Here is a 27,769-nt window from a genome sequence, read left to right on the forward strand (position 1 = left end):
GCCCACCTGACACGGAAGCCGGCAGGACGGCCTGGCCCAGCAGGCCCGGCTGCAGCAGACTCTGGTCCAGCTGCCCGGTCAGCACCGGGCTGTTCATGATGAACACGCCGGGGTCGGCGGAGGGTGCGGGGGCCGCGCTCACGGGCTGCGGGCCCTCGGCCGCCGCCCGGGGCGCGGGCTTCCGGGCCTTCTTGGGGTCCGGCTTGTAATGGAACTGCATGTGTGTCTTCCTCCGCCCCGACGTGCGGAAGCGCAGCTCGCAGTGCGGGCACTTGAAGGGCTTCGCGCCCGTGTGCAGGCGCATGTGCACCTTCAGGCTGCCCTTGGTGGAGAAGGCGTTGCTGCACACGTGGCAGCTGAAGAGTTTCTGGCCTGAGGGAGGAGCCCAGAGTCAGCCGGGCGAGGACTCGCCCCGGCCTCCGCCCCCCGCCCCCGCCCCTCCTCTCCCCCTCCAGCCTTGGACCCACGTGCTGCGTCCACCTTCCCCACCCCCTCACCGCCGCGCTCCCAGGGCCCCAGGACATGTGGCTGGAAAGCACTGTTTAGGACCTGAGTTTGGAGTTCCGTCTTTCACGATACAGAGGCACACTGCACCGTGCATCAGGGTCTCTGCGCTCAGATTTTAGTAAGGGTGAGTTTGCCTATCACTGTGGTCTTCTCAGCCTGAACCAGACCAGGAGGTAATCTTTCTAACTAACACAGGTATTTAAGTCTGAGTGACAGCCGGTAACTCCACACTGGAGACCCAGATCCTTTCCTTCAGTGTTAGATCAGGAGTCTCAAATCTTGTACATTCATTTCTTCATGATTCCTGATTTTTAAGCTTTCTATAATCTCGACAAGTCTGTGTTCGAAACGCAGAGGAACAAGTGTCGGGAGGCACACAGTGCCGTGCTGGTGTCTGCTCCTACCTGTGTGAGTCTTCACGTGGCAGTCTAGGGTGGACTTCACTGTGAAGCTCTTCCCACATTCCTCACATCTATATGGCTTTTCTCCAGTGTGGATTCGAACATGCCTGGCCGGGAAGCACTTGCAATTAGATGTTGCAAATGACCTAATGCTTTTAAATTCACAGCTATGGATAGGCCTTCCCTGGGGGCTCAGTGGTAAAGAGCCTGCCGGCAGTGCAGGAGACGAGGGTTCAGTCCCTGGGTTGGCAGGATCCCCTGGAGGAGGGAACGGCGACCCAGTCCAGTATTCTCGCCTCTTCCATGGACAGAGGAGCCTGACGGGCTACAGTCCAAAGAGTGGGTCGCAAAGAGTGGGGCACAACTGATCAACTAAACACCAACAGTGTACTAAATAAATTCAGCAAAATAAAAATTTTCATAAAAAACAATTTTCAGCTTTACTCTTTACAAAAAATACCACCAACAAAAAAGTAACTCCAAGACCAATGATAACAGGGCTGATTTTCTTAAAAACCAAAGAGCTCTTACAGATCAGCAGTAAGACAACAGATATCACAAGAGAAACGTAGGCAACGGACAGGCAGCTTAGGAAAGAAACACATGCATCCAAAGGCCACATGAAAAGGTATCTGCCCAGACTCCAAATCAAAGGGAGTCAGTTACGACGACAAGATGCTGCTGTCCTGCCCGCCTGATGACCCACTGTTGGCAGGTGGCTGGAGGGCAGGCGTTCAGGGACTGGGGGCCAGAAACAGCACCAGCCTGAGGCCTGTGGCGGTGGGCGTCAGCCCTGAGCCCGCGCCCACACAGGTGCCCGCAGAACACACGGCAGCAGGGCTCAGCGCCGAGAACCAGGCGCTCACCAGCAGGGCTCTGGCCGCTGCTGGCCGCGCTCCAAAGGGTATCACCAAACCAGCAGCGCCTCGGGCCCCCAGGCCTCCCGCCCCGCACAAGGTCCTGTGTGAAGAGGACAGGACACCTGCTGGGCTCCCGGAGCAGCCAGCTCCATCGCCCCCACCCTCCACCGTGCTCAACCCACATACTCAACCCCGATGGCGCTCCCTCCCGTCACCCTCGGCCCTGGCCCTCCATTAGCTCCACCTCCTTAAGCAGAGGCGAGTGTCCGCCATGCTGTCTGTGAGGCGCTTTCCAAGGTCGGGAGCACTGCACAGTGGCCTTCCTCCCGGGAGCCCCCACCCCAGCCATCTCCCACAAGCCGCCAGACCTCAGTCAATCGCTGCCCCGCCCCGGGGCCCTCCCCCTGGGCTGTGGGCAGGTGGCACCTGGGGCCGCCAACTCCGGGCCTGACGTCCTCGCTAACTCTTAACTTTCTTCACTGCCCCCACAGTCACACAGAAAAAAGCATAGGGAAGAACCTACAGAGCAAGCGGACTTCGGACTAACGTGCTGAAGAAGCTTGAGAGAAGCCTCTAACACGCCCCAGCCCGGAACACAGACGGAGAAAGCAGGGTGCCCCCCGGGGGACCGGGTTCAGATGGCACAGCGTGAGGAGCAAGGGGGCCCAGCACACACCACCCCCCACCCCCCAGAGCCACTGCCTGCCGCACCTGACCAGGTCACTGGGCTTCTTGAAGCTCTTGGGACAGTAGGAGCAGCAGTTGGCGTGCTTGGGCTCGGCCTCCAGCTCGGCCTGCCGGTCCTTCATCTCGCTGATGCGGTCCTTCTCAGCAGCCGACTGCACCAGCACCTGCTCTGAGACCGTGGCGCTCTCCTGCGGCGGGATCTTGGCCAGCTGCGCCGTCTCCTCCTCGGTGAAGGTGATGACCTCCGGGCGCGCCTTCCGGGACGTGCTTCTTTCGGAGCCGTCCTCCTCCTCCTCCAGACCCATCTCTAAACGACACACGGGACAAAGGACCAGCTCCTAAGGGACACTGAGTCATGGTAGAACCACCAAAAATGAACATGTGCCTTAAATGTCGAAGGTTAGAGTCTGCAGCTGAGTGAAGCTATCTGTGGGATGGAAAATGGTTTCTTCTCACCACTGCCTATGGAGAAGGGGGCCGCAGTCCCTGGTAAAGGAGCTGCATGGGGAAGGCGGCGCCCCAGCGCAGGCATCGCTGACGGGGAGGACGCTGCAGCTACGGCCCCCACCCCTGCAGCCAGGCCAGCAGTGAGCTCTGAGAGGCTCAGCATCCACAGGAGTCCACACGTTCATACTCACAGACGTACTCACAGACGTGTGTTCACCAGTATAGCACAAAGGGAGTTAGCCTGAGAAAACACGCAGCCCAAACGGAGAGACCCAACTGATAGTCAGCAAACAGCTCTCAATTAAAAAGACTTACTGAAAGGAAAAAAACACACATACACTTAAAAATATGTGTTTTAAGTATTCTCTCAGTGAAATGTAAGGACATATTTACATTCATTACAAATAGGAATAAGCTGCTGTTAAAATGTCACTGAGAAGTAAAAAAGCTTTGGCTAGGGGAGAGAAGGGACATCATTACTGCACAGATGGCTAAAAAATGTTTAAAAAAACAAGAGAAACACTAAATAGCAAAGTGGACAGTGGGCAGAGCCAGAGCAGTGAGCTACCAACCAGCTCACGGTCCTCCCCGCCCTGCCCCCCGCACAGCACGTCCACTCCACAGACATCAGGCGCCAGAGGTGTAAACGCACAGCACAGACGGGAGCCCAGGCCCAGGACACTGTGTGAAAAAGCACAGCTCACACTGTGTGTGGGACAACATCGGTTACAAAAGTCCGAATGCTGTGTACTGGCGTCACATGTCAACACGCCAAAATACATGCACGTTGCACACTGCCAAACATGCACATTATCACTGGAATCCTACTCGTGGAACTGGCTCAAAAAAACCCATCTGGTAAGAACAAAAAGTGTAAGCACAAAATAACACTCTTAGGATTACTACACTCGGCATGGGAATGGGGTAAATCCTCACCTAACGCTGAGTGAGCTCCCCACGGCATCTGGTGCCCCTCAGGGTGAGAGCACACACGTGGTGGGCACAGTGTCATGGGGGAGCACTCTCCCTGCCACACGGAAACCCTGGGCACCCGCTACATGTCCATAACAGGCACTCATGTCATGAACCAAACAGAATCGGTGCAGTTGTGTGAACTGATGCAGACCTGTGCTCACCCGTGACCAGTGTGTCTGCAGTGAACATCAGTGGAGGAAAGATGAAGTGGACGACAACACTGCATGGGATGTGATTTGCTCCGGGTTAAGGAATTGAGATCCACCTACACGTGTGTGCGTGCACAGGTGGGCGACTGTGCCATACGGGATGCTGGCATTTTGGTGAGAGGTGACCAGTGAGATACACAACTTCCTGTTCGCGCCTTCCTGAACCTTTCTTTCAAAGAGCATGTACTGCTTCCATAATCGGAAAGGGAAATGCTGATGTACCGATCACCTTTGAAGTGAATGAGCCACTAAAGCACCGGTTAATAAACCTGACTCAGCCAAGGGGCCGCACCTCCTCCGTCCGCGTCTCCTGGCGCTGACCCGCCCGAGGCGGCTGCCTGGTGCGTCTTCATGTGCTTCTTACAGTGCACGGTGGTCCGGAAACCCTGCTCGCAGAACGGACACCTGTAGGGCTTCGCGCTTACATGCGTGGCCATGTGCCTGGTGAGGCTGCCGTTGGTGGTGAAGGCGGTGCTGCACACGCTGCAGCTGAAGGCCTTGACTCCTGCGGCGACAAACGACGTGCAGACACACCTCACTACCTGAAGCCACACGTCAGAGCAAACGAGGAGGCGCTCAGTCAGCACAAAACTAAAGACCGTTTGCTTGCTGTGGCCTCCTATCTCTTAGGAACCGAGGGTGTCTTAAGAGGAGGTTGCTTTAAGAAGATGGAAGCTGATGTCAGGTGTTCTAAGGATGGTCATGATGGAGCAGAGAGACTACAGGACACACTGACAAGATGTGAAATCAGTGCTGGTGGACAAGGAAAATGGCACAGCCCCTCTGGAAAGTGGTTTTGATCAAGCCCAGGCTTTAAACAGTCCACTCCTAAACAGAGAAGTGAAAACTTGCGTCCACAAGTCTGACAGCCAAACAATGGCAACAGCTCAGCCGTCCAACAATGATGAGTGGACGAGCACGATGTGCTCTCCCCACGCCCTGGACTCGGACTCGGCCATAACGCGACGGGAGGGGGACACAAGCTACAACGCAAGAGCCCTGAGCGCCTGCTGAGGGGGTAGGCCAGCGACAAGAGGCAGCGGGGCGCCCGGCTCCTCTGATGGGAAATGCCCAGAGGAGGCACGTGCATAGGCAGGACGCTGGCGGCGGCTGCTGGGGGCTGGGCGCGGAGGCAAGTGGGGGTTCCTCTAGGGCGTGACGAGAACGCTCTAGAATAGGGCTGTGGGGTGGCGACACAACCTGTGAACACACAGAACCACACTGCGCTCAGCGTTAGGCAGACTGACCGGTGTGCGTCTTCTCGTGGGACTTGAGGACCCCGGAGGAGACGAAGCCACGTCCGCAGAGCTTGCACTTGTAGGGCTTCTCCCCTGTGTGTGAGCGCACGTGCTGCTTCAGGTGGCTGGACTTCTTAAAGCCTTTGCTGCAGTAGTCACACCTGGGCACAATGCAGACCACGTCAGCACGCAGCGCGGTCACCAGCGAGGCACCCCAGGCTGGAGGAGAGCGAGCACTCTCCACCAACAGTTATGCACAGTCAGGCAGAGCTCACACAGTGAGGAGGTGTGCGCACCAGCAGTGAGGTGCAGTCAGGCAGAGCTGTCACAGAGAGGAGGTGTGCGCACCAACAGTTACATACAGTCAGGATGAACTGTCACAGAGGGGAGGTGTGCACACCAACAATTATAAACAGGCAGAGCTGTCACAGAGAGGTGGCATGTGCACCAACAGTTACATACAGCCAGGCAGAACTGCAACAGAGGCGAGGTGTGCGCACCAACAGTTACATACAGTCAGGATGAACTGTCACAGAGGGGAGGTGTGCGCACCAACAGTTACATACAGTCAGGATGAACTGTCACAGAGGGGAGGTGTCCACATCAACAGTTACATACAGTCAGGCAGATATGTCACAGAGAGGAGGTGTGCACACCAACAGTTACATACAGTCAGGCAGATATGTCACAGAGGGGAGGTGTCCACATCAACAGTTACATACAGTCAGGCAGAACTGCAACAGAGGGGAGGTGTGCGCACCAACAGTTATAGAGTCAGGCAGATATGTCACAGAGAGGAGGTATGTGCACCTACAGTTACAGTCAGGCAGAGTTGTCACAGAGAGGAGGTGTGTAAACCAAGAGTTATACACAGTCAGACAGAGCTGTCACAGAGAGGAGGTATGCACATCAACAATTATATACAGTCAGACAGAACTGTCACAGAGAGGAGGTGTTTGCACCAACAGTTATACAGAGTCAGGCAGATATGTCACAGAGAGGAGGTGTGCACACCAACAGTTACATACAGTCAGGCAGAACTGTCACAGAGAGGAGGTGTGCACACCAACAGTTACATACAGTCAGGCAGAACTGTCACAGAGGGGAGGTGTCCACATCAACAGTTACATACAATCAAGCAGATATGTCACAGAGAGGAGGTGTGCACACCAACAGTTACATACAGTCAGGCAGAACTGTCACAGAGAGGAGGTGTGCACACCAACAGTTACGTACAGTCAGGCAGAACTGTCACAGAGGGGAGGTGTCCACATCAACAGTTACATACAATCAGGCAGATATGTCACAGAGAGGAGGTGTGCACACCAACAGTTATATACAGTCAGGTAGAACTGTCACAGAGAGGAGGTGTGCGCACCAACAGTTACGTACAGTCAGGCAGAACTGTCACAGAGGTATAGCACCAACAGTAATATACAGTCAGGCAGAGCTGTCACAGAGAGGAGGTGTGCGCACCAACAGTTATAGAGTCAGGCAGATATGTCACAGAGAGGAGGTGTGTGCACCTACAGTAATATACAGTCAGGATGAACTGTCACAGAGAGGTGTAGCACCAACAGTTACATACAGTCAGGCAGAGTTGTCACAGAAAGGAGGTGTGCACACCAAGAGTTATACAGTCAGAGCTGTCAGAGAGGAGGTGTGCACATTAACAATTATATACAGTCAGGCAGAACTGTCATAGAAAGGAGGTGTGAGCACCAACAGTTACATACAGTCTGGCAGAACTGTCACAGAGAGGAGGTGTGCACACCCACAGTTATACACAGTCTGGCAGAACTGTCACAGAGAGGAGGTGTGCACACCAACAGTTATATAGTCAGGCAGAGCTGTCACAGGGAGGAGGTATGTGCACCAACAATTATATACAGTCAAGCAGAACTGTCACAGAGAGGAAGTGTGTGCACCAACGTTTATACAAAACTGCAAGATGCTAGCAACAAAAATGTGTTAGATCAGATTCTGCTTATATCCGCAATGATTTTATTTCAAAGTTAGTAAAACCTATAGCAATCCTAAACAAAATAGTTGATTAATTAGAAACTATTCCTTTAAACATAACAGGAAACTTTTTAAGTGCTGTTTTCTTTATGAAGTCATAAAACACTGCAAAGCCTTCTGCTGCAGTAGGATCAGAACCACCTGAGTCTAGACACCTGGAAACGTCAATTAATACATGCTGGTTGGTAAAATATTTTCACAAAACAGAGCTATTCTGAATAATATATAAATATCCAGTGTTATTCTCCTCTTGGGTGTTATGAAACATATTAAGGATGAAATAATTGTAAATTTCAACATTCCCATTCATATATTATTAAGAAGAATATTTAGAAAAATCATTTTATTTCCCTATTTTCCTATTTCCAGGCTCTCATCTGTGATAGGAAGGAACACAAAGCACACAGGCTGGCACACAGCAAGTTCTTGGAAAGCGATGAATTTCAGGAAAGCCTAGGGAGCTGTCACAGAGGAATCATGAGAAAACACTTCACTAGTCTCACCTAAAGATGTCAATGCAAAATCCCAAATTAAACATGAACAAATACGTGTCAATGGATAAATCAGAGTGTGAATAAAATGTTGGCGGTTCTATATAAAGCACACAAAGACCCTGGGACAACATGGCATGTTAGAAATTTAAGCCATTTCTGAAAACGAGGCAGCAGCCGCCTGCAGTGGGGACAGGAAGCCGCAGCAGACGCTTTACAGGGACAGCCTGCTGCGTCCCGACTCCAGCCACATCGCTTATTGGCTACACATGCTTTGGCGAGCCGGTGTCTTCGCAGAGCCTTTGTGGGGCCGCAGGAGTGGTACTGTGGGCACGAGGCACAGTGGCACGGCTGCAAGTGCAGCAGCAGGAGCCTGGCACCGCGGGAGGCTCGCGTACCTGTAGGAGCGCCGGCTCTGCTCTTCCGCCTCCTCCAGGAACGGGGGGCGCGGAGGCTGCAGGTCCATCTCCTCCTGGGGGGACTCCTGAATCAAACGAGTTGTCTAAAATGTAATGGAAGCACAGAGAGGAGTACTTGAATATCTATGAATGAACATAAACACCTGACAACCAAGGATAAGCATAATCATAAATGTGGATTTAATGATGGAGAAAGCCCAATTAGGCCACTGCAATCATTTGGGCCAAATAAAACAACAAAAATCATTTATACCAATTTTATTAAAGAAATATTTATCTTCCATTAACTTGTTTAATACAAAGTTTATCCAAGCATGAAACTGATCTTGCCATATTTTCCACGTATGTTAAGAGACCATACTTACACTTGCTCTGCTCTTACTGAGAGTGAACAAAAAGCCCCACTTTCTTAAAATATTCAGTCTCCTTGCTTGCTACAAAGTCACAGCGTTGGGGGAAGCACATTCCCAGTCCAGGAGTGGCAGCTAGGAAAATAGGCCCTTAAAGTTTCACTGGAGGATCCAGGTCTTCCACTTGGCTAAAAGCTTCCCACAGGGGCTCTTGAAGAGGGAAACAACTGACGGGCCCATCATCCCACCACCACTGAAAGATTTCTGAGAACGGCAAAATCAACACCAGAACAAAAACTTACATGCCTCCAACTTGTGAAAGTCACTCAGTCGTGTCCGACTCTTTGCAACCCCATGGACTGAATTCTCCAGGCCAGAATACTGGAGTGGGTAGCCCTTCCCTTCTCCAGGGGATCTTCCCAACCCAGGGATCGAATCCAGGTCTCCCACATTGCAGGTAGATTCTTTACCAGCTGAGCCACAAGGGAAGCCCAAGAATACTGGAGTGGGTAGCCTATCCCTTCTCCAGCAGATCTTCCTGGCTTAAGAATCAAACCAAGGTCTCCTGCATTACAGGTGGATTCTTTACCAACTGAGCTATCAGGGAAGCCCAACTTGACTAAGAAATAAAATCTCAAATGATGCATCTCAATATTTATATTCAGTCTGTTAGCATGCATTCTAACATGTTTCTTTCAAGATCCCACAGATTAAAATGTTCAGGGTTGATTGCTAAAGCACCATGATATCCTTCAGATGTTACCAAAGTCCGTTCCACTATCCTGACTTCCCTGACTTTTAACCGAAAATGTCAAGCCACGTGATGGGAATGAAATCTTAAAGTCATACAAAAATGTTTTAAGGGAAAAGAAGCCCTATATGACAAACATTCCAGTTTTCACAGGTGATGCAACAGTGTTAAAGCTGTAACGAGCATGCATACGCTCTTAAGTAAGTGAATTTAAAAAATTACAGTGAAGAACAAGCTAGAATTAGCTTATTCTTATTTAACTACATTAATGGTGTCGGTGCCAGGCACCTAAAAAATTACAGTGAAGAATAAGCTAGAATCTGCTCATGAGGACACTTTTGTAACACTCACTACATTAATGGTGTCGGTGCCAGGCACGGGAAGGAGGTTCTGCTGGTGGAAGCTCGTGGAGAGGGCCTGGGACTCCAGTGTGCTAGAATCTTGTAACTGCTGGACAGGGGGGAACGGGGTCTGCTGACTGTATGTATCAGTCACTGTAAAACCTGAAACAAGTCAGAAAACGTGAGTTTCACCAAAAATACTAAAGCTACACACACACACAAGAAAAACAAAAAAGGCTGGTTTTACAAACAAAGCTAATTAAAGTAAAGTGTGCTTTCTGAGCTAGAACCAGTCTTATCAGCAGGCTCTGAAGCGACCTGCGCACAGGCTTGCATCCTCACAGGGCCAGCAGACAGACCAGCCACCAGGACGCACTTACTTCTAAGTCCCAATTGCTACTCAATTTCCTTTCCTTGGCTAGAAACCACATGTAGCGTGATTATTAAAATCACTTTCTGGAAAACCTGAACAGACTACAAAATAACGTGTGCATACACATGTACACATAAACACAATACCCATGTAAGATAAGAAAGCATGCGATTTGAAATCATACATTCCAGAAGAGCATTAACACACACACACACACACACACACACACACACACACACACAACATATCCATGTAAAAAAGCATGCGGTTTGAAATCATACATTCCAGAAGAGTGTTAAAGGAAGCTCTCGAAGTTGCTGTAAAGTTAAGCCCAGCCAGGTACCGCTCATTATTAAGCCCCAGGTGAGACCCACCACTGACCCTGAGACAAGCCAGCCGGTTCGAAGGACTGCTGAGGGGGTGCCTGCTCGTGAAGCTGGTCCACGTGCCCCTGCAGGGCCTGCTGTGGGGCCACGAACCTGTCTGAAGACAGAAGTAAGAGGGGCTCACAGACCTGGAAGTTACCGCAGGCCTACCAGTCTGTCCAAAAGGATAGGTTTCTTTTTTCCCAAAACTCAGCTTCCTTATTTTGAAAAGACAGTAGGAAGACAATGCAAACATAGTGTATACAAATTTATACATTTGGGGGTAAAAACTACAAAATCCTGATCATAGACCAGATACATTTTGGGACCGTAACAAAACAGTCAGCTGGCCAGCCAATTGTCTGTAGGCCTGTAGGAGACCCTGGGCCGGACTCTGTCACTAAGCTCGGTGTCCCCAGGGAAGTGGACAGCTTTCTGAGTGAGATCTTCCTGCAAGAGGCAGCGCACTGGACGAGGAGTCGAGGCTCCAGGGACAGAAGGCTGGCAGCCTCACCCTGTAGAGACTGGGAGTCGCTGGAACAGAGCACACACAATCACACAGATGAACACGCATGAAGACCAAAGGCTTCTAGGTGTCCTCGGGGTAACAGTGGGCTACAAAAAGTACGTATTGGAAGGTCCTATGTCTATAGCTCCAAATGCCTCGCAAATGCTCACAAGTACACACAGCAAGGTCATGACCGCAACAGTCAGAGAGGACCAAGAAGGACTGGGGGACACAGGCTGCAAACTCTTAGGAGGTAAAGCTCACCTTCCTCTGCCTCCAAAGGCTGCCCCGCCATCTGCGGGCCCAGCCCCGCCTCTTCGGCGCTCACGCCGTGCGGCGGCCCCAGCTCCAGCATGGCCCCGGGGTTGGCGGCCGCGGCCTCGGCGCTGGGCTGCAGTGCCTCGCTCTCGACCTCCACCTGCATCGGGGTAGACGCGTGCATGCGCTGCTGGCCCACAGTGCCGTCGTCCATGGAGGAGGCCTGCTGATGCTGCTGGAGTTGCTGGGCGAGCTCGTATCTGCAAAGGGAACCAACCACAGTCCACAGCGTCAGGTGTGGGCGAAAACCAGGGGCATGGGATGCTACTGCCCAAGCTAGAGTTTACTCACTAAATTTACTTCATCTCGTTTTGAAGTCACGATGGCAATCCAGTTCAAAGTTAAATACTATTAATAACTCTGAAAGAAAAATCATGTCCCCTTATTCTTAAACACTTTCACAGATGATATGGACTTGAAGGCAACAAGAAATTTTTTAAAGCTTAAAAAAATTCAAGAGAGGCCACATGTTTCAAAGTAAAACCCTTCCAACCCAAATGGCGCAATGAGCCCAAGTGCTGGGAAAAAGACCCGCATGAAATGAGGCGGAGCTCTGCCAGACTGCTTTCAGCACTATACACATGTGTGGGAGACGTGGGAAGTCCTGGGACCTGCCAGGCCGTACTCCGCCCAGTGACCAGGTCCACTGGCTACAGCATCTGGATGGCGAGGCATGTGGCCAAGTTCATTTTCTGTAGGAGCCTTATTCCTGTTAATATCACTTTTCCATATACAAATATACCCAGCATATTTTCATCAAGGCCAACAACTTTTCTTTCAAAGAGAAAAATGAACAATGAATTCAGTGAGTGAATCAAAAACCTGAAGAAAAAAAAAAAAAAAAACCCAGCTCAAATACAGATCTGATGTGGTCAGAAATGAATTTCTGCAAGGACTCCATCTAGAGACAAGACAGCCCTCTGCTCAAGCAAAAATCTAAGTCAGCGGCACTGACAGATGGTGTGATAGCTAACATATGTTCCCTTGATCGACAACCTAGAGTAATTACCATGCAGGTAAGGTAACACTGATGATATGCCTAGAAGTCACGGAGTCAACCACGACTTTCTTTTTTGCAATATTCATTTCATAATTACCATAGACACGGTCTATCTAGCATTTTATCTACTACTGATGATCAGTTTAAGACAGTTTACAAAGCATTTAGTGCAACACAGACTACTTCAATATCATATTAAAAATAAAAATGTTATGCTTTAGTCTATGGCTCTTAATACATCCTTAAACACGGATATAGAAGCTTCCTTAGATCAAGCTAGAAGTAATAATACAGGAAAACAAAGACAACTATTTCCTAAAAACACTCTCACCAAAGTCGTGTAACTACACAGATGGCTAGAAGGCGGCCAGCAGAGCCGCACCTACCTGTGGGTTTTCATGTGCTTCTTGCAGTTGAGCGAGGTCTTGAACGTCTTCTGACAGTAGGGGCACATGTAGGGGCGGAGGTCATTGTGGATGCCCATGTGTCGCCGTAGGCTCCCCCCAGTCGTGAAAGCGCCGTTACAGATCAGACACTTGAAAGACTTCAGGCCTGTGTGCGTTCGCACGTGCGCTTTGAGCACTCCTGCAGAGACAAAGCCTCTTCCACACTGAGAACACTTAAAGGGCTTTTCACCTGTATGGGACCTAAAAAGAATAAAAACAGTAATGAGTGAGCACCTTATGCTTTCACGGCGCCTTATACTTTAGAATGCACTCTCGTAACTATCACACTTGATCGCCCCCCACTTTCCTGATTCCAATGGGACCCCTGAGATTCTATGCCCAGGTGACCCATCTAAAGTCCTGGGGCTCGTACACGCCTGACACAAAACCAGACCCCACGTCCCCATCCACGTTCCATCCTCTCCTCATGACCCCTCACTGTCTCTCTTGTGAGCAGGTTTCTACTTCCTTTTCACTGTTGCTAGTGACAATAATTAACCTAAACTCTGATGAACACACCTGTGAAAGAACATTAACCCTAAAGAAACAAACCAGTACTTCTCTGACAAGTCCTAGAAATTGCAAAAACTGAAAAATAAAATCGTGTAAATAAAAATCAGGAGCCATCTGTGGGTAAAATATGTTGGCCAAGACACTACAGGGTGAAAATGTGGATGTGTGTCTTAGTTGCACAGTCACATCCAACTCTTTGCAACTCCATGGACTGCAGCCCACCAGGCTCCTCTGTCCACGCAACTCCCCAGGCAAGAGTACTGGGGTGGGTAGAATACCAACGATCAATCAACATTCGGGGGTCAGAAGTGGCATTTTAAACAACAAGAGTCAACACTACCACTATTAGTATTTATACAAGTCACCAGGCCACTAAATCACTTTCCATCTCTGAGTCTGTCACCTTACCTGATGTGTTGTTTAAGATGGCAAGACTTTTTATAGGCACGATGACAGTAAAAACACTTGTATGGTCTATCTGCTTCATTTACAAAATTGTTATTAAAATAACTTTGAAATAACTGGTTCCTTGGAATGGGCTGGATAAGACCTACAAAGCAAAGGAAAATCAGGAATAATTCACTGTCAATGTACCAAAAAAAGCTAAATGTCAAAAGGTGCCTGCTTTACCCAGAAGATAAGAATCCTGAGAAGCTAGGTTCCAATGTAACAACTAAATGCTATTTTCATTGTTAGGAACTGGCTATTGAAAGAACACCTATCAGGAAACACAAAGCTAATGTAAGACAGATTTTTTTTTCCAACATATAGGAATATCTATATCACCACAGTTACTTCTCTTGGTTCTAGAGCCACTTGCTCACGGATCTCACATCTGCTTTCTATGTGAGCACCTGCTGGCATCAGATTTCTACAACTGCATCGACATGTCGACAGTCCGAGTTCTTGGACTCATGTTTGTTCAGTATGAAGACTGTACCCTAGGTACTACAACAAACTCAAGGCAGAAATAATTCCAGTATCACTTTTGGGTTCTAAAAAAGTCAGGGTGTTCATAGGAATTCTATTAAAGGAGTATCTGCAAACAGCAAAATGACAATCTTAAGTACTTCAGGTTTTACATACTTTCAAGGAATAAAGAATTCCCTTAGGCTGACCGTGTGATAAGTATGTCTTCATCACGCAATAATTTATGCAATTCAGGATAAAAATACACTGAACCCTCTGAATTAATATCTACCTGGAACGACAAGGGGAAGACACACGCAGTCAGCACTAGCTGGGCTATGCCTCCTCCGTCCAAGAACAGGCCCCACCACACTCCCTGCCCCTCAGCTGCCTTGCACTTCCATGCGAGGGTCACCAGCAGGCTCCTCAAGCACACTGCTCTCTGGACAGCCCCTGATGGTGCAGGTTACAGCGCAACCCTGTGCCCTAAAACCTACTCCTTCCTCCCGGCTCGCCCAGTGCGCGTAGTTCATCCTCCTAGTCATGCGGCGGCCAGGATGTGAACATCTCTGAGCCGCTTGTTAGGTCTGCCCATTTGCCAGTCCTGGAGATCACGTTGGTGAAGATTAAATACGTACTATGTGAACCTGGTCTGTTGTGCTGTTTGGTTTTATGAGCTGCCGAAACTGCATAACAGCATCAAAGTATTCTAACCTACCACAGATCAGTGTCTCTACACTAAACAACTAAACACCCCAGGAATGACAGTTCCTAGGAAGCTTGGTAGAAATCATACAGAAAGTCATTGTAGACTGGTATCTGGGGGAGAATGCTCTTAAACTTGTCTTTCAGGGCTTTCCATTTCTTCTAGAGTCAATTCTGCTAAATATACCACTCTAGACAAAAATATATTTCATCTATATTTTCAAATGTATTAGCAAAAAGGTGCAGAGTACCTGCAAAGTGTTTATCTCATCTGCACCTGTGCTTTTAGACTGAGTCTCATTCCTAACGCTATAGGCATTTTCTCAGTCTTCAGTTTACCAGAGACATGTCGTCATCTGTTTATTTTCTAAAAGTTGTAAAATTATGTTCACTAGAATTTCATCGTCTTCAATTTTTATACTTATTAATTCCTTTTTGTTACTTTTCATTTTTCTACTTTTTTGAGTTATATATTTATTTTCATTCTTCTTTAGTAAGAAACACTTCTTAAAACTCTTAATTTCTCTGATAACAGCTTTGGCCCATTCAACCTGCTTATAAAATGTTTGTAATTGCAGTTTTGAGTCTTTCTTTTCTATATGAAAATTTAGATAGCTATTTTCTATTATGTTTTCATTGAACTAGAATAAAGGATTGTTTCCTTTACAGTTTCTATTTTTGAAAACCTGAAATTTCTTTATACCCCAGAATGTGATCAACTTCTACTTCATGCATATTTAAAAGAGCATGTACTTTGGAGTAAACAGTTTTAAAGGTATTAAATCACCCTTTTTATATGTGTGCTTCAAATCCTCTTCAGTCTTGCTGTCTAAATTGATCTAATTGAAGACCTCTCACTACGGTGCAGAATTTGAGTATTTCTCCTTTCTTCTGTTTTTGGTTTATATATTTTGATGCTCTGCACCTAAATACATAAAAGCTCATGACTGTTGATCATCAGTGGACTACCACTGACATTAATCCACAGTATCTCTCTTTATATCATTTAAGCTTTATTTATACCAAATCATATTTTGTTTGATACTAATTTTGTTCACAGACTAGAATATCTTGCCTAAGATGATGAAATGCAGGAACTGCATAAAAACGTAAATTCTTGCACAGAATTTAATGAATTTAACTTTGCTCTAAGACCTACAGTTTTCCAAAAATTCTCATAAGCAGTGTTTTCTTTTTAGTTAACAAAACCATAATTTCCCCTCATTATAACATCAAGCCTAAAAAGAATTTAAAAGCTGGCAGACTGTTGTTTTAATCAGAAGGTGAGAGCCGCCCAGCGGATGATCTGTGATGCAGACGACACAGCAGTCCGGGCGCCCCACATGACAGGTCCCCGAGGAACAGTCCTCCTCGGATGCCAACACCCTCACTCACACACCACTTCCTCTCGCCAGGTACACAATCTGAGCAGCAGACTAAGGGACAGACAGAACTAGGATTTTAATTTCTCTGTGGGACATACTGGCCCACAGAGCAAAACAATTCACAATAACTCCCCCCGCTCCATGCGTACAGCTATCTGTGCAGACCACAACACTGCCCCACCTTGCAAGGCACCCAAGGAGGGGACTCTTACCTACGTCTGTTATGAGAATCGGTTCCTGCAAAGGAATGTCAGGGACTGGGACATTCGCCTTGCCCACGCGAACCTTGGCAGGTTTACGCTGGTGCCTCATCTTTCTCAACTCCGTGTGTTTAAAGTGAGAGGCGACATGAGTCTTCCTGTGGCCTGAGGTTCGGAACTTCTTGTCACAGTGAGGACAAGCAAAAGGTCTGACTCCTAAACAATTGACAATGGAATTATTCCAGAGACATACATTTAAGGTCAGCATAAAAATCTAGTATTGCAATATTGATTTGAATACTCAATCTGTCGTTTCATGTTATATATATGTATTATTTCATGGATATTATCCGCTATTTCCCTTGTCTGCATACAGTGCACTTTATAGATGTGAAGGCACGTAATAAGCGCATTTTTTGTGAACAGAGCATTTACCACTTTCAGGAGAAAGCCTAAAATGGTAAAGCGGTGCTCCAGCAACCAGGCGTCCTTGAGACGCCAGGCTGCGTGAGGGCCTCCCCTCACGCCGTCACCGCCTGTAACTGGGAGCACATCACGGCCCCAGGCCTGCGGGCAGCACCCACACGCTCAGGTCTCCGCTGCGCTCAGCCGGGCCAGCGCTGGGTAAACCGGCGGCAAGCGCTGGCGCTGCAGGAGCACGCTCCTGGTCTGCGTCAGAACCCGCTGCCCCCAGCGGCTCCCTCCTCACCCGCCCTGCTGCCGCCCTCACCCCTAAGAGGGCGTGACGTGCTCCCTCTTTCGGCCGTGGGCTCCACGAGGACTGCTCGCGCGGATGCAGTTCAGCCTACAGAAGGTCACGCGGCCTCGTGACACCCTCGCGCACGGGCCCCCCGTGCCCCGCCGTCCCGCGCACCTGTGTGCAGGCGGATGTGCACCTTGAGGCTCCCGGAGGTGGAGAAGCTCTTCATGCAGTACTGGCACTTGAAGGCCTTGATGCCCGTGTGCGTCTTGATGTGGGCGGTCAGCGTGCTCTTCACGGCGAAGGCCCGGAAGCACTGGGGGCACTTGAAGGGCTTCTCGTGGGTGTGGATGCGGATGTGGCGCACCAGGTCGCTGGGCTTGCGGAACTCCTTGGCGCAGCAGGGGCACACGTGCCAGCGCACGCCGTTCTCCTCGCGGATCGACCCTGGGGGGCGAGACGGGCCCAGCCCGGCTCAGCACCGAGTGGAGCCAGGCGCAGACACCCTGCGGCGGCCGGGGGCACGCAGACCGCACGCCACGCCTGTGTGCTTTCTGCCACGGCAGAGGGCGTGTGTGATCAACTGTGGGGAAGGCTTAAATCTCCGTAATAACTGAAATGAAAGACGACTGTGACTGAATTCTGCAGACAATCCTAAGAGGCTCAGGAAGACACAAACCACTGGCTGAGAGAGAGGAACTCTAAGGAGACGGTGTAGGGCATAAATCAAGAATGAGCAGTATAGACTCATCTGCTGGAAATGCAAAGAACAGCAGATCTCATCCAACTACTACAAAATTAACTCAAGGAACAAGAGGAGAAGGAGCGAAGTTATAGTAAGTCTTGTCTGAGCCGATCTGTTATCACTAATAAAAAATACAAAAAAAAAAACCTAATAAAAATATAAATAAAATGATTAGGAAATGGTAAGTTCTCGTGCTATAGAAAGGAACTAGACAGTTAAAACAAAGAAATACTATATTTAAATGAGTTCATGATTCATGAACAAATATAGAAAATTCTTCAAATATAGAAAAACTCTAAACACTTTTATTCAACCTTGAACCAGGCTTAAAACTATTTCCATCAGAAGAAAAATCACAAGTAGAATTTGTGGAAATATAATAGGTAAAATAATATCTAAACTGGCAAATTTCTAAGTTGACAGAATCACCTTTTAAAATTTTAATTAGATTTATTCATCAGAAATTAAACAGATGCCTACAATAAGAATCCACTTGAAATCAAAAAGGTTTGGGCCATGTTGAGGAAATTCATCAGAAAATTTTCACTGTTTATTGAACTGTGTCTGTACAGACATTATTTTATTAGCGGAAGAGAAAAAGTTGTTTCCTTCTCTTTGATAACAATAAATACGAGGAATTTTCTTTATGGGCAAGTGAATTTGCAAAGAGAGAAAATGTATATTCCTGAAAATAATGCTCTTTGCAGGAATAAGTAACATAGGAAAGGAGGGTAAGTAACAGAATCCAAAATAATATTTTTTCTGAAAGCAACATACACAAACCATGCGGGGCAGGGGGGAAGAGCAGGAGACAAGGGAATTTTTTTTTTTTTAATGAGAGAAAAACAGTTATTCTATGGTGATATTTCTCATATTGAGAAAGTCTAAAACATAAGATTGCTTAAACTAATTAGACAAAAACTATTTTAGATAAGTGCAATAATTACCTAAATGTCTTACCACGACAAATCAGAAAAGCAAGGTACAAAAAGGAAGTCTCTGTTCGCTAAAGTCTGGAAATCACCTCCCTTGACCAGATTTTTTTTCAAGCAGAAATGAAAATATATCTTTAATTACGTAAGATGACACACAACTGTCACCAGGTTCTGATTATTTCTGGGAATAAAGTGGAATAGAGACACAGACTGGCAGCTGGAGCCGGAGCCTGACACGCTCCAAATGCGCCCTGCAAGTATTTTGCTTGGCCCAGGCAGTATTAGAAAGAGAAAACTGAATCCAGATTTCTGACCCTGTGACAAAATGTAAGATCCAGAAAACCAGTTCTTCATTCCCACATGGCAATCCTTCCTGGAGTTGGGCAATAGTTTTTCTCTTCAAACACATCAATAAATTTTAAAAGGAAAAAACATATATAGTCATCCTCAAGATGAAAAGGAATTTACTAAAATTCAACATCTATTTTTAAGTTTATAAAAAACTGCCTAAAAACAGGAGGAGGTGAATAAAATCTATCAATAAAATGTTTGACTTATTAGGAAAATACTAAAAGCAGTCCTACTAAATAAGGTCAGGAAAAAGTTCACTATCACACTGCCATTAATTTCTCATGTTTGACAGATGCTAGCCAATGTAACTAGGTAAGATACAAAAACACATAGTATACAGGAAAAGGTAAAATTATTGTTTACAAATGATATGGCTATACACCTAAAAAACTAAAACTCAGAAAAAGGCCCACACTTTAATCTATGGAAATCAACACCATTCCTATCTACAATCAAAATCCAGAAGAAAATTTTAAACTACTACTAAAATATGGAAGGAAAAAAAAAGAAGATCTAAGTAAGTGGAAATGCATACCCTATTCTTTTTTAATTTTTTTTTACTGAATGATTCTTTCAATTATATAGTGCTTTACAATTTTCAAAAGTTTCACACACATGATTTCATATAATCCCACACTAACCCTATTCTTTGGTATAAAGACAAAAAGTTACAAAGGCATCAGTTCTCTCTAATTAAGTCACTTACATACAAATACCAGGGTTTCCCAGGTGGTGCTAGAGGTAAAGAACCTGCCTGCCGATGAGGAGACTCAAGAGAAGTGGGCTCCATCCCTGGGTTGGGAAGACCGCCCAGAGGAGGGCATGGCGACCCACTCCAGTGTTCTTGCCTGGAGAATCCCATGGACCAAGGGGCCTGGTGGGCTATGGTCCATAGGGTCTCAAAGAGTCAGACACAACTAACACGACTTAGCACGGCACATACAAATACCAACAGGAGTTTTTCCGAACTAGTTCTGGAAGTTTAGTAGATGTTTTTAAAGTGCATGTGAAAAAATAAATATGAGAAAATAGTAAAAAAAAAAAAAAAAAAAAACTTTAATTGAAACAAGTGAAGTGAGAAAGGACCAGGTGTCCTAGTTATAAAACACACAATAAAGCTAAAACCATTTGGTATACAACACATGAAAAAAAAGGTCACTGGAATAAAGCCCAGAAAAGACCCACACAGGCTTGAGAGTGCAATGTATGATGGTGATGGCACCACATCTCAGCAGGGAGAACAGGACTGAATAATGGTGTTTGGGTGGCTGGGTGCCCGTCAACAACAAAAAATAAAACAGTCAAAGATTTGGCCTAAAATACAAAAGTACACAGGTGGTAGGTGGACATATGGTGGTGGTCATTTCATAATGTTAAAAAAAAAAAAGAAAATCAAAGTGTAAAAGTGTTAGGTGAAAGGCACTTTTTCCATAATGCCAGTGTTGAAGTCTAAGTGTTAACACAAGTCCCAAAGTCATAAAACACTGATAAATTTGGCTATATAAGCATAAAATCTATCTCTCCCTTCTGCTATATGAAAACAAAAAATACTTCTCCCTTTTAACTCAAATGCCAAGCAAATCAGAGAAGAACACACGCTACAGAGAACACTGTTGTGGCATCTTGCACATAAGACACTAGGAGGCCAAAGAGTGGAAACCGCACACACAGCGTGGCACACCTCACTAAAAACGGTATCACAGAATACACAACACACGCAGCATGGCACACCCCACTAAAAACGGTATCACAGAAGACACACCACACGCAGCATGGCACACCCCACTAAAAACCGTATCACAGAATACACACCACACGCAGCATGGCACACCCCACTAAAAACCGTATCACAGAATACACACCACACGCAGCATGGCACACCCCACTAAAAACCGTATCACAGAATACACACCACACGCAGCATGGCACACCTCACTAAAAGCAGCATCACAGAATACACACCACCATGCCTGTGCCTGCTGGGAGACACAAGACCTGGGAGGCCGCGGCCGGGAGGGCAGGCGGGGCACAGGGAGCCCGGCAAGGGCAGGAAGGTGCACCCACCGCCCACCTGTGTGCCTTCTGAACCGCGCTCGATGAGCAGTTCTGCCTACTCCTAGAAAAACTTAAAAACATGTGTATTTATTACACACTTACTATGTGTCAGGCACTACTCGATTCTCTTTTATTTACCCCATCACTGCCCCTTTTACAGATGAGAAAGTTGAAAGGTTAACTGACTTTATTAAAACTTCATGATGAAGATGGTTGGATGGCATCACCGACTCAATGGACATGAGCTTGACCAAACTCTGGGAGATGGTGAAGGACAGGCAAGCCTGGCGTGCTGCAGCCCGTGGGGTCGCAGAGTCGGACACGACTTAGCGACTGAACAACAAGAAGCAATGATTTACATGTCACAAGGTTTATGATAAATATAGAAGTATTTGTTAAATATTTAACTCATACAAAAAATACTTCTTAAAACAACAAAGCAAATTCTACTAAAAATATTCATTTTCGCAAGACTGAGTAATCAGAGTGATGGCTTTAGATTCCCATATATGTTCAACTTGGAAATGTAATTAAAGTTAATTATCAGCTGTTAAGAAAATGTTATGACTTATGAGACAAGAATAGTTTGCTCAGGGTCTTCTTAGGGTACCAGATGGTATCAACTACCCCTGAAGAAGTATTTTTGTTTGCAGAAATGATCATTACATCAAAAGTATACTGGTTCCTATAAAAGGAGGGACTCCTTTTAATCAAAAGGAGTGTCTGTATATAGAAACATGCCCCCAGTGATATTATCATCACAACATCAGAGATGATTAAAACAAAAAAAGCTTGTTCCAACCTATAGTAAGGATCACGTTTAACCTAAAATTTACTAGAACTACATAAACTTGCTCAGTACTCTAAATATTTATTCAAGTATTTCAAAAATTAAAATTTACATAATCTTTATAGACTCTGTAAGTACAACATTGCATATTAAAATAATGTACAATAGGGTTAACTGCAGTTCCATTCTGGAATCTCCATATTTTTATAAACTCTGTAAGTACAACACCCCACTTTAAAATAAGGTACAATAGGGTTAACTGCAGTTTCATTTTGAAATCTCCATCTGATGCTCAGTGCAGAAGAGAAAGCCGTTTCTAACCCAAAGATGGAGGACAACCCGGGATGAAGTTTCCCCTTCAGCACCTTCCGGAGGCCAGTCTGGCCTGCCCTCAGCCACGTCTGGGCACCTCCGTATGTTCAGCACAGCAAGTGCTGTAACTTGTATGAACGTTTCACAGGGACTGTTGGGTTTTCATCAGTTTATCAGGTGTACGAGAAGGAGATGTCCAAGAACGCACGGCTAATGTGGGACCTCCAAGGCCACCACACAGCTGACAAAAATGTGTGGAAATGGCCCTTATTTCCTTCTTGCCTCTCCAGATCCCAGGAAAACCCAGACAATAAACTGCTTGGGTTCCATCCTCCTGTTTTCACTTGGGGAGGAAGGGTCAGATCAAAAGAAGAGGGAGAAGAACAAGAGTAGGGCCAAGATGTTTTGTGGGCTGAGAATCAAAGACTTCACAACCACACATTGGCAATGAGAAAATGTGTTCTCAGAAAGAAGTGTTAACACAGATGACAGTTAGTCCACACCTCCCAAGAACAGATACTGCATTAAGCAAACATTTTTACAGGAACACTCCTCCCAAAAGGCAGGGATCTATCTTATCCATGAAAGACACAGTAAGGCCTGCTCCTGCATGGTGAGCCAAACTGAGCCCCAAGGGATTGCGGAAACGCACAGCACACATTCCAGCTGCACACGAGTGACCCAGGGGACCATGGGTCCTGCTTGTCTTCAGGACTGAGAGAGGAAGACCCCTGCTCCTACGAGGCGGCGATGTGAGCTGGCCTCCAACAACAGCCCGAGTCCCCCAGAGAGCGAGAGAGGAGGGCAAGGAAGGAGATCTGTGTGACGCAGCCATGTCTATGGGGACGCACACCGCTCGGCAGACACGAGGATGCTGAGGGGACAGCAGGAACCCAGCTCCCCCACAGCACGCACTTGCATCCAGACGCCCAGAGGGGAGGCAGAGATGCAGGTGGGGCGGGCTTCCAAAGGCTGGGAGCCGGGGAGCAGACGGTGCCGCTGGGGAGGGGCCGAGGGTGGGGCAGGGGGGCTTCAGGGGCATCAGGCGGGGGCTCTGGGGGATGACGGAGCAGAGACTGGCGTGAAGGGCTGGCAGGAAGGAGGGCTCAAGCACGGGACGTCAGCCACCCGCGGAAAAGGGGCAAGTTCAACAAAGCTCACCACAAACAAACACTATTGGGTAGAGAAGAAAGGAGTCTTCAACAACACATCCCCCTTCAGAAGGAAAAAGGAGGACACGGCTCTTAAATAGCAACTGACCACTCAAATGTCGGAACCTTGACGCGTGCTAAAATTACCTGGTAGAAACGGTGATTTCTTCTTTATAATCTTTTTCTCCTTTTTATCCAGCTTCTCTGGGCTTTCCTGCTCTTTCTCTTGCTCTGTGTCTGTAGGGTCAGCTGGCTCGCTTGAAATGCTCGTAGCGTCTGGGGTCTGGCCCTGAGCTGCCGCGGCCTTGGTGTGGCTGGGGTCGCTCGGATGCGCTGCAACTGGAATTGAAGACAGCCCACTGTTTTCTAAGGCTTGCTGAGACAGAACAGAACTAGGAGGTTAGGAGGGGTGACGCCCACACCTGCCCACCAAAGTCAATCACAAAGACACAAGCAAGCCTGACCTGCGGAAATCTGACTCGACCCCACCAGGAGGAAAGCCTCCATCGCCAAGCAGTCCTCTATTAACATAAGCGAAACGTCCAGATCTGGAGGTAGAAATGTCCCTTTGGAAATCTGACATCTCAGTTCTACCCAAAATCTGGCATGGCAAGCATTTGAGTTTCAAAATTAAAGGGAATTAAAATTAATTACAGTGCCTGGTAGAACTATTGTATCAGACAACCCTGGTTGTCTATAGCACATCTGGGAATCGCGGTAAGAGACAAGAGGGGCTTCGCCCTCAGGACACCAGCTGTCACAAGGTCCTGACAACCTGACTCTTCACTCCCCAGCCAACTTGTCACCACGAAGGTGGAGCACACAGGTCAGCATTTACCATCAGCAAGTAAACAGAGGGAGGGGAGCGAGGGTGAAGGCCACGGCTGTGGAGCGGGCCTGGGGGAGGAGAATGAGAGAGGCATCTGTGCACCCTCCTTCGCCAGCCCCACGCGAGCAGAGATGCTCACACACGGTCAGGACACGTGGCGCTGTCTCCAAGGGGCTCGAGCAAGAATCAAATAGTCCTCACCCTCTGTCACCAGGGACAGATATAAGAAAGCCCTGAAAAGCCTGTTCTTTTCCAGAAAACTCACTTACAGACAAAAAAGTTAGGTTTTTAAAACTTTTGTTTATAGATTAATAAATCATTTCAAAATCCGCATTGTCCATAAGTAATCAAATAAGCAAGTTTTGTTTCAATATAATTGTTTCAGTTAGGATACATTTCTCGTGAAGATGCCTTTACTCCGACAAGCCCTGAATACTGACTTCCCAGTGGTGACCCCAGCCCTGACAGACACGATGGCGGGGGCAGCGTGGCTCACCTGCAGGATGTCCTGGTTGATGCCCACGGTGATGCTCAGCTGCTGGGCGGCCTGGGGCGGCTGGCTGGCCTCCACCGGCCCCGGCTCTGACAGCTCCAGCAACTGCTGGATAACGTCGGTCACCACCTGCGAGCTCTGCTGACCGGGAGCCGACGGGACCTGGGCGTCCGTCTGCTGGAGAGGTAAAGTCTGAAACAGCGTGGCCTAAAACACACCGACGTTCATTAAGAATGGTAAACAAGTATGCTAATTCGTACAGCAATTAAAAAAAAAAAAGAAACCAGCATTATTTTGTTATGAGCAAAAAAATCTAACAATATCCCAAATATGCCTCACTGACTTTTTAAGTTAGACCAAAACTGGCTCTTAAAAGAACGTATTCAATGAATTTTTCTGTAACTCTTTTAAAGTCTTTTACATGGTAGTAGAGATTACTTCAAGATGAGGGATTAAGCACACAAACCGCATCCCCTCGTTGGTCACTAAAATGAAGGAGTAAAAACGTTACCAAATAGACAAAATAAGAAAGAAATCACTGTGGTCTAAAAATTTTTTTGATTCCTGAAAACTAGGGGCATTGGAGGAATAATAGCTCTGTAAAGCCACAGCCAAGAGTATGTAAGGGGAGAGCTAATCTGATTCCTCAGACACCCAGAAATCTGAAAATACACACATAAGACAGTGGGGTCAGAAAACCCGCAAGACACTGTCATGGTGGACATCAGGACAAACCCCTGCATGGCATTCTCAGCGTTTTACTGAGAATGTAGATGTTTTAAATGACTTGGATTATCATTCCAGGTAACTCATTCCACCTACACGCTTGATTTGCATACTGCCAAAGGAAAAGGAAAAAAAAAACTCTAACATTTGCTTGATTTGTATGTTGAAAATTTTATTTAAAACTACTCAGTCCAAAATAAAATTTAAGACCTAATTACAAGACTGATTACTCTCCAGTTTTAGAACATCATTACAACACTCTCCCTGATCAAGAGTAAGCTGAGGACTCATCCCAAGCCACAAATATAGTGAGAAAGGAAAAAGCCAACACTAAATGTGAGCCCCATGCTTGGGGACAAAATACAAACTGGGCCTGTCCTCTCCGTGGTAAGAGGCAGCTGCCGACTTGATACCAGCTACCGGCTGGCCGCACTCACGAGGCACCTCTGCACTCGCGAGACTTGTCTGCTGTGGTCAGGACACCATGCTCAACACTTAGACGCCATCAAGCAGCTCAGCTGAGAGGGCAGGAGAAGCCGCAGACGGAGGCTGAGCCCCCAGTCTACAGGAAGGAGCCAAGTGGGCGCGCTCTGAGTCACAGCCCTTACTGCGTGTACTGGAAAATACAACTTAGTTTCCCAAAAGTGCAAGGTTTCAGGAAGAAGAATCACCGTCACATCAGACCCAGGGAAATATCACTTTAAAAAGAGAAGTGATTCTTCAGTGAGAACACAAGCATAAAGAATATTCAATAATCATCAGTTAACACTGACTGTAGGAATTACAACTTGATGTTGTACCATTATAACATCATTGTTATATCATTATAACAATGACATTTGGCCTTATTTCTAACTGGTTCAGATGATAACCCATAAATCAGAATCACATAAAATTATTTTAAAGTTTCCAAAAATTTGATTTTCTTTAATTAAGCAAACAAATAAAAGTAGGACCCATACTTCCATAGAGGAAACTTTCATAGCACCTTTATGGTACTACTGACGATTCTATTCCATTTTAAAGGTCATACTTCGGATGACAGATTTTGGTAACAGAACACCTTCTATCAATCAGCTGGTTGACCTTACCGTTAAGACATGAGCAGTCTCTGTAGCGCCTGCTGAATTCTGTGGTCCACCCATATGCATCTTGCTGATGTGAGTGTTCAAGCTACCTAAACTTTTAAATACACAACTACATTCTGTACAATTATAAGTAGGGCCATTCTTGACCTTAAAGAACAAAAAAGAAAAACAATGTTTTACAATTAATCGTTAGATTAAAATATTTACATGATGGCAAATTATAACTAACCATTCAATTAAAATGACAGAAATAATGTAACTCTTTATTACACCTTTTAAGTTAGAGAGGTCTAGAATCAATGACCTGACTCTGTATCAGTATTTTTGGTCTGAGATTAATTGAAATTTCAGTCTTTTCTATAAATCAGAACTGGCTCGGGAGTGAAAACTCACAGTTTTCAGTTACTGTGCTCTAGTTAAAAAAAAAAGTGTGACCTGTTCTCGATTTCTTAAATGGTTAAGTGTTCAATAAAATGGTTTAAGTGTTCAACAACCAAGGCCAGACAGTTAAGACTTTTACTCTGAATCTTAAACATACAAGTCAGGAGGGCGGCCACCAGTTCCAATAGTTGCGTCTCATCAGTGGCCACATTCTAAGCCTCCGGCGGAGCAGAAAGTGGAGCGCAGAGCAGCGAGCGAGCAGGGCCGCTGGCACGGAGGCAGCGCCCAGCAGTCCTCGCCCTGCCCTCAGGGCCAGTGCTGGTCCTGCCAGCTGTGCCAGCCAGCTCTGAGCTGGGGGGAGACGCCATCTTCCTGGCACCTCGAGAAGAGCAAGTCCACGGCTTAGCCTCACCACAGGATTAGATAACACTCCAAGCAATCTTTAGGGGTTGTTCCCAGAACACCAGAGTCAGTCCCACTACAGGCCCCGGGGGTCTCCAGCTCGGGGCAGGTGAACCTGGCCTTCCCACAAGGCTCTCCTAAGCCGGGCAGTTCTCAGCCTCCTTTTCCTGGTGCCGTGTGTGCAGACACACAGTTACTCCTCGGCAATCCCCTTCACACGGAGGCTGCTCCGAGAGGCACTAACGCAGACCAAAAGGCACCCTCGCGAGTCTGCGTATACTCTTCCCAGGGTCCCTGGGCCTTCGACAGCAAACAGTCTTTAAAAGCAGCTTCCCTGCATACGAGTTCTCAGTCTGCTTGTAAACTATCAGAACTATGTAAGCTTTTCTTC

The 27,769-nt window shown here is 47.0% G+C and overlaps 1 protein-coding gene across 3 annotated transcripts in view; it reads right to left on the reverse strand.

The window, feature by feature from the left end:
• The window catches only part of ZNF236 (zinc finger protein 236), a 69,814-nt gene that overhangs the window by 23,840 nt on the left and 18,205 nt on the right, over positions 1-27,769 (reverse strand). For all 3 annotated transcript variants that reach the window (XM_018039622.1, XM_018039621.1, XM_018039623.1), the window contains exons 7-22: positions 26,599-26,742; positions 24,785-24,988; positions 23,607-23,835; positions 17,295-17,567; positions 16,433-16,636; positions 13,630-13,771; positions 12,649-12,909; positions 11,209-11,462; positions 10,453-10,554; positions 9,709-9,860; positions 8,236-8,339; positions 5,334-5,485; positions 4,379-4,591; positions 2,480-2,762; positions 912-1,015; positions 7-372 (exon numbers count right to left, since the gene is read on the reverse strand). In XM_018039622.1, the coding sequence (XP_017895111.1) occupies positions 7-372; positions 912-1,015; positions 2,480-2,762; positions 4,379-4,591; positions 5,334-5,485; positions 8,236-8,339; positions 9,709-9,860; positions 10,453-10,554; positions 11,209-11,462; positions 12,649-12,909; positions 13,630-13,771; positions 16,433-16,636; positions 17,295-17,567; positions 23,607-23,835; positions 24,785-24,988; positions 26,599-26,742 (3,187 nt within the window). The remainder of the gene's footprint in view (positions 1-6; positions 373-911; positions 1,016-2,479; positions 2,763-4,378; positions 4,592-5,333; positions 5,486-8,235; positions 8,340-9,708; positions 9,861-10,452; positions 10,555-11,208; positions 11,463-12,648; positions 12,910-13,629; positions 13,772-16,432; positions 16,637-17,294; positions 17,568-23,606; positions 23,836-24,784; positions 24,989-26,598; positions 26,743-27,769) is intronic.

Source organism: Capra hircus, chromosome 24 (assembly GCF_001704415.2).
Source record: "Capra hircus breed San Clemente chromosome 24, ASM170441v1, whole genome shotgun sequence".
Taxonomy (NCBI): domain Eukaryota; kingdom Metazoa; phylum Chordata; class Mammalia; order Artiodactyla; family Bovidae; genus Capra; species Capra hircus.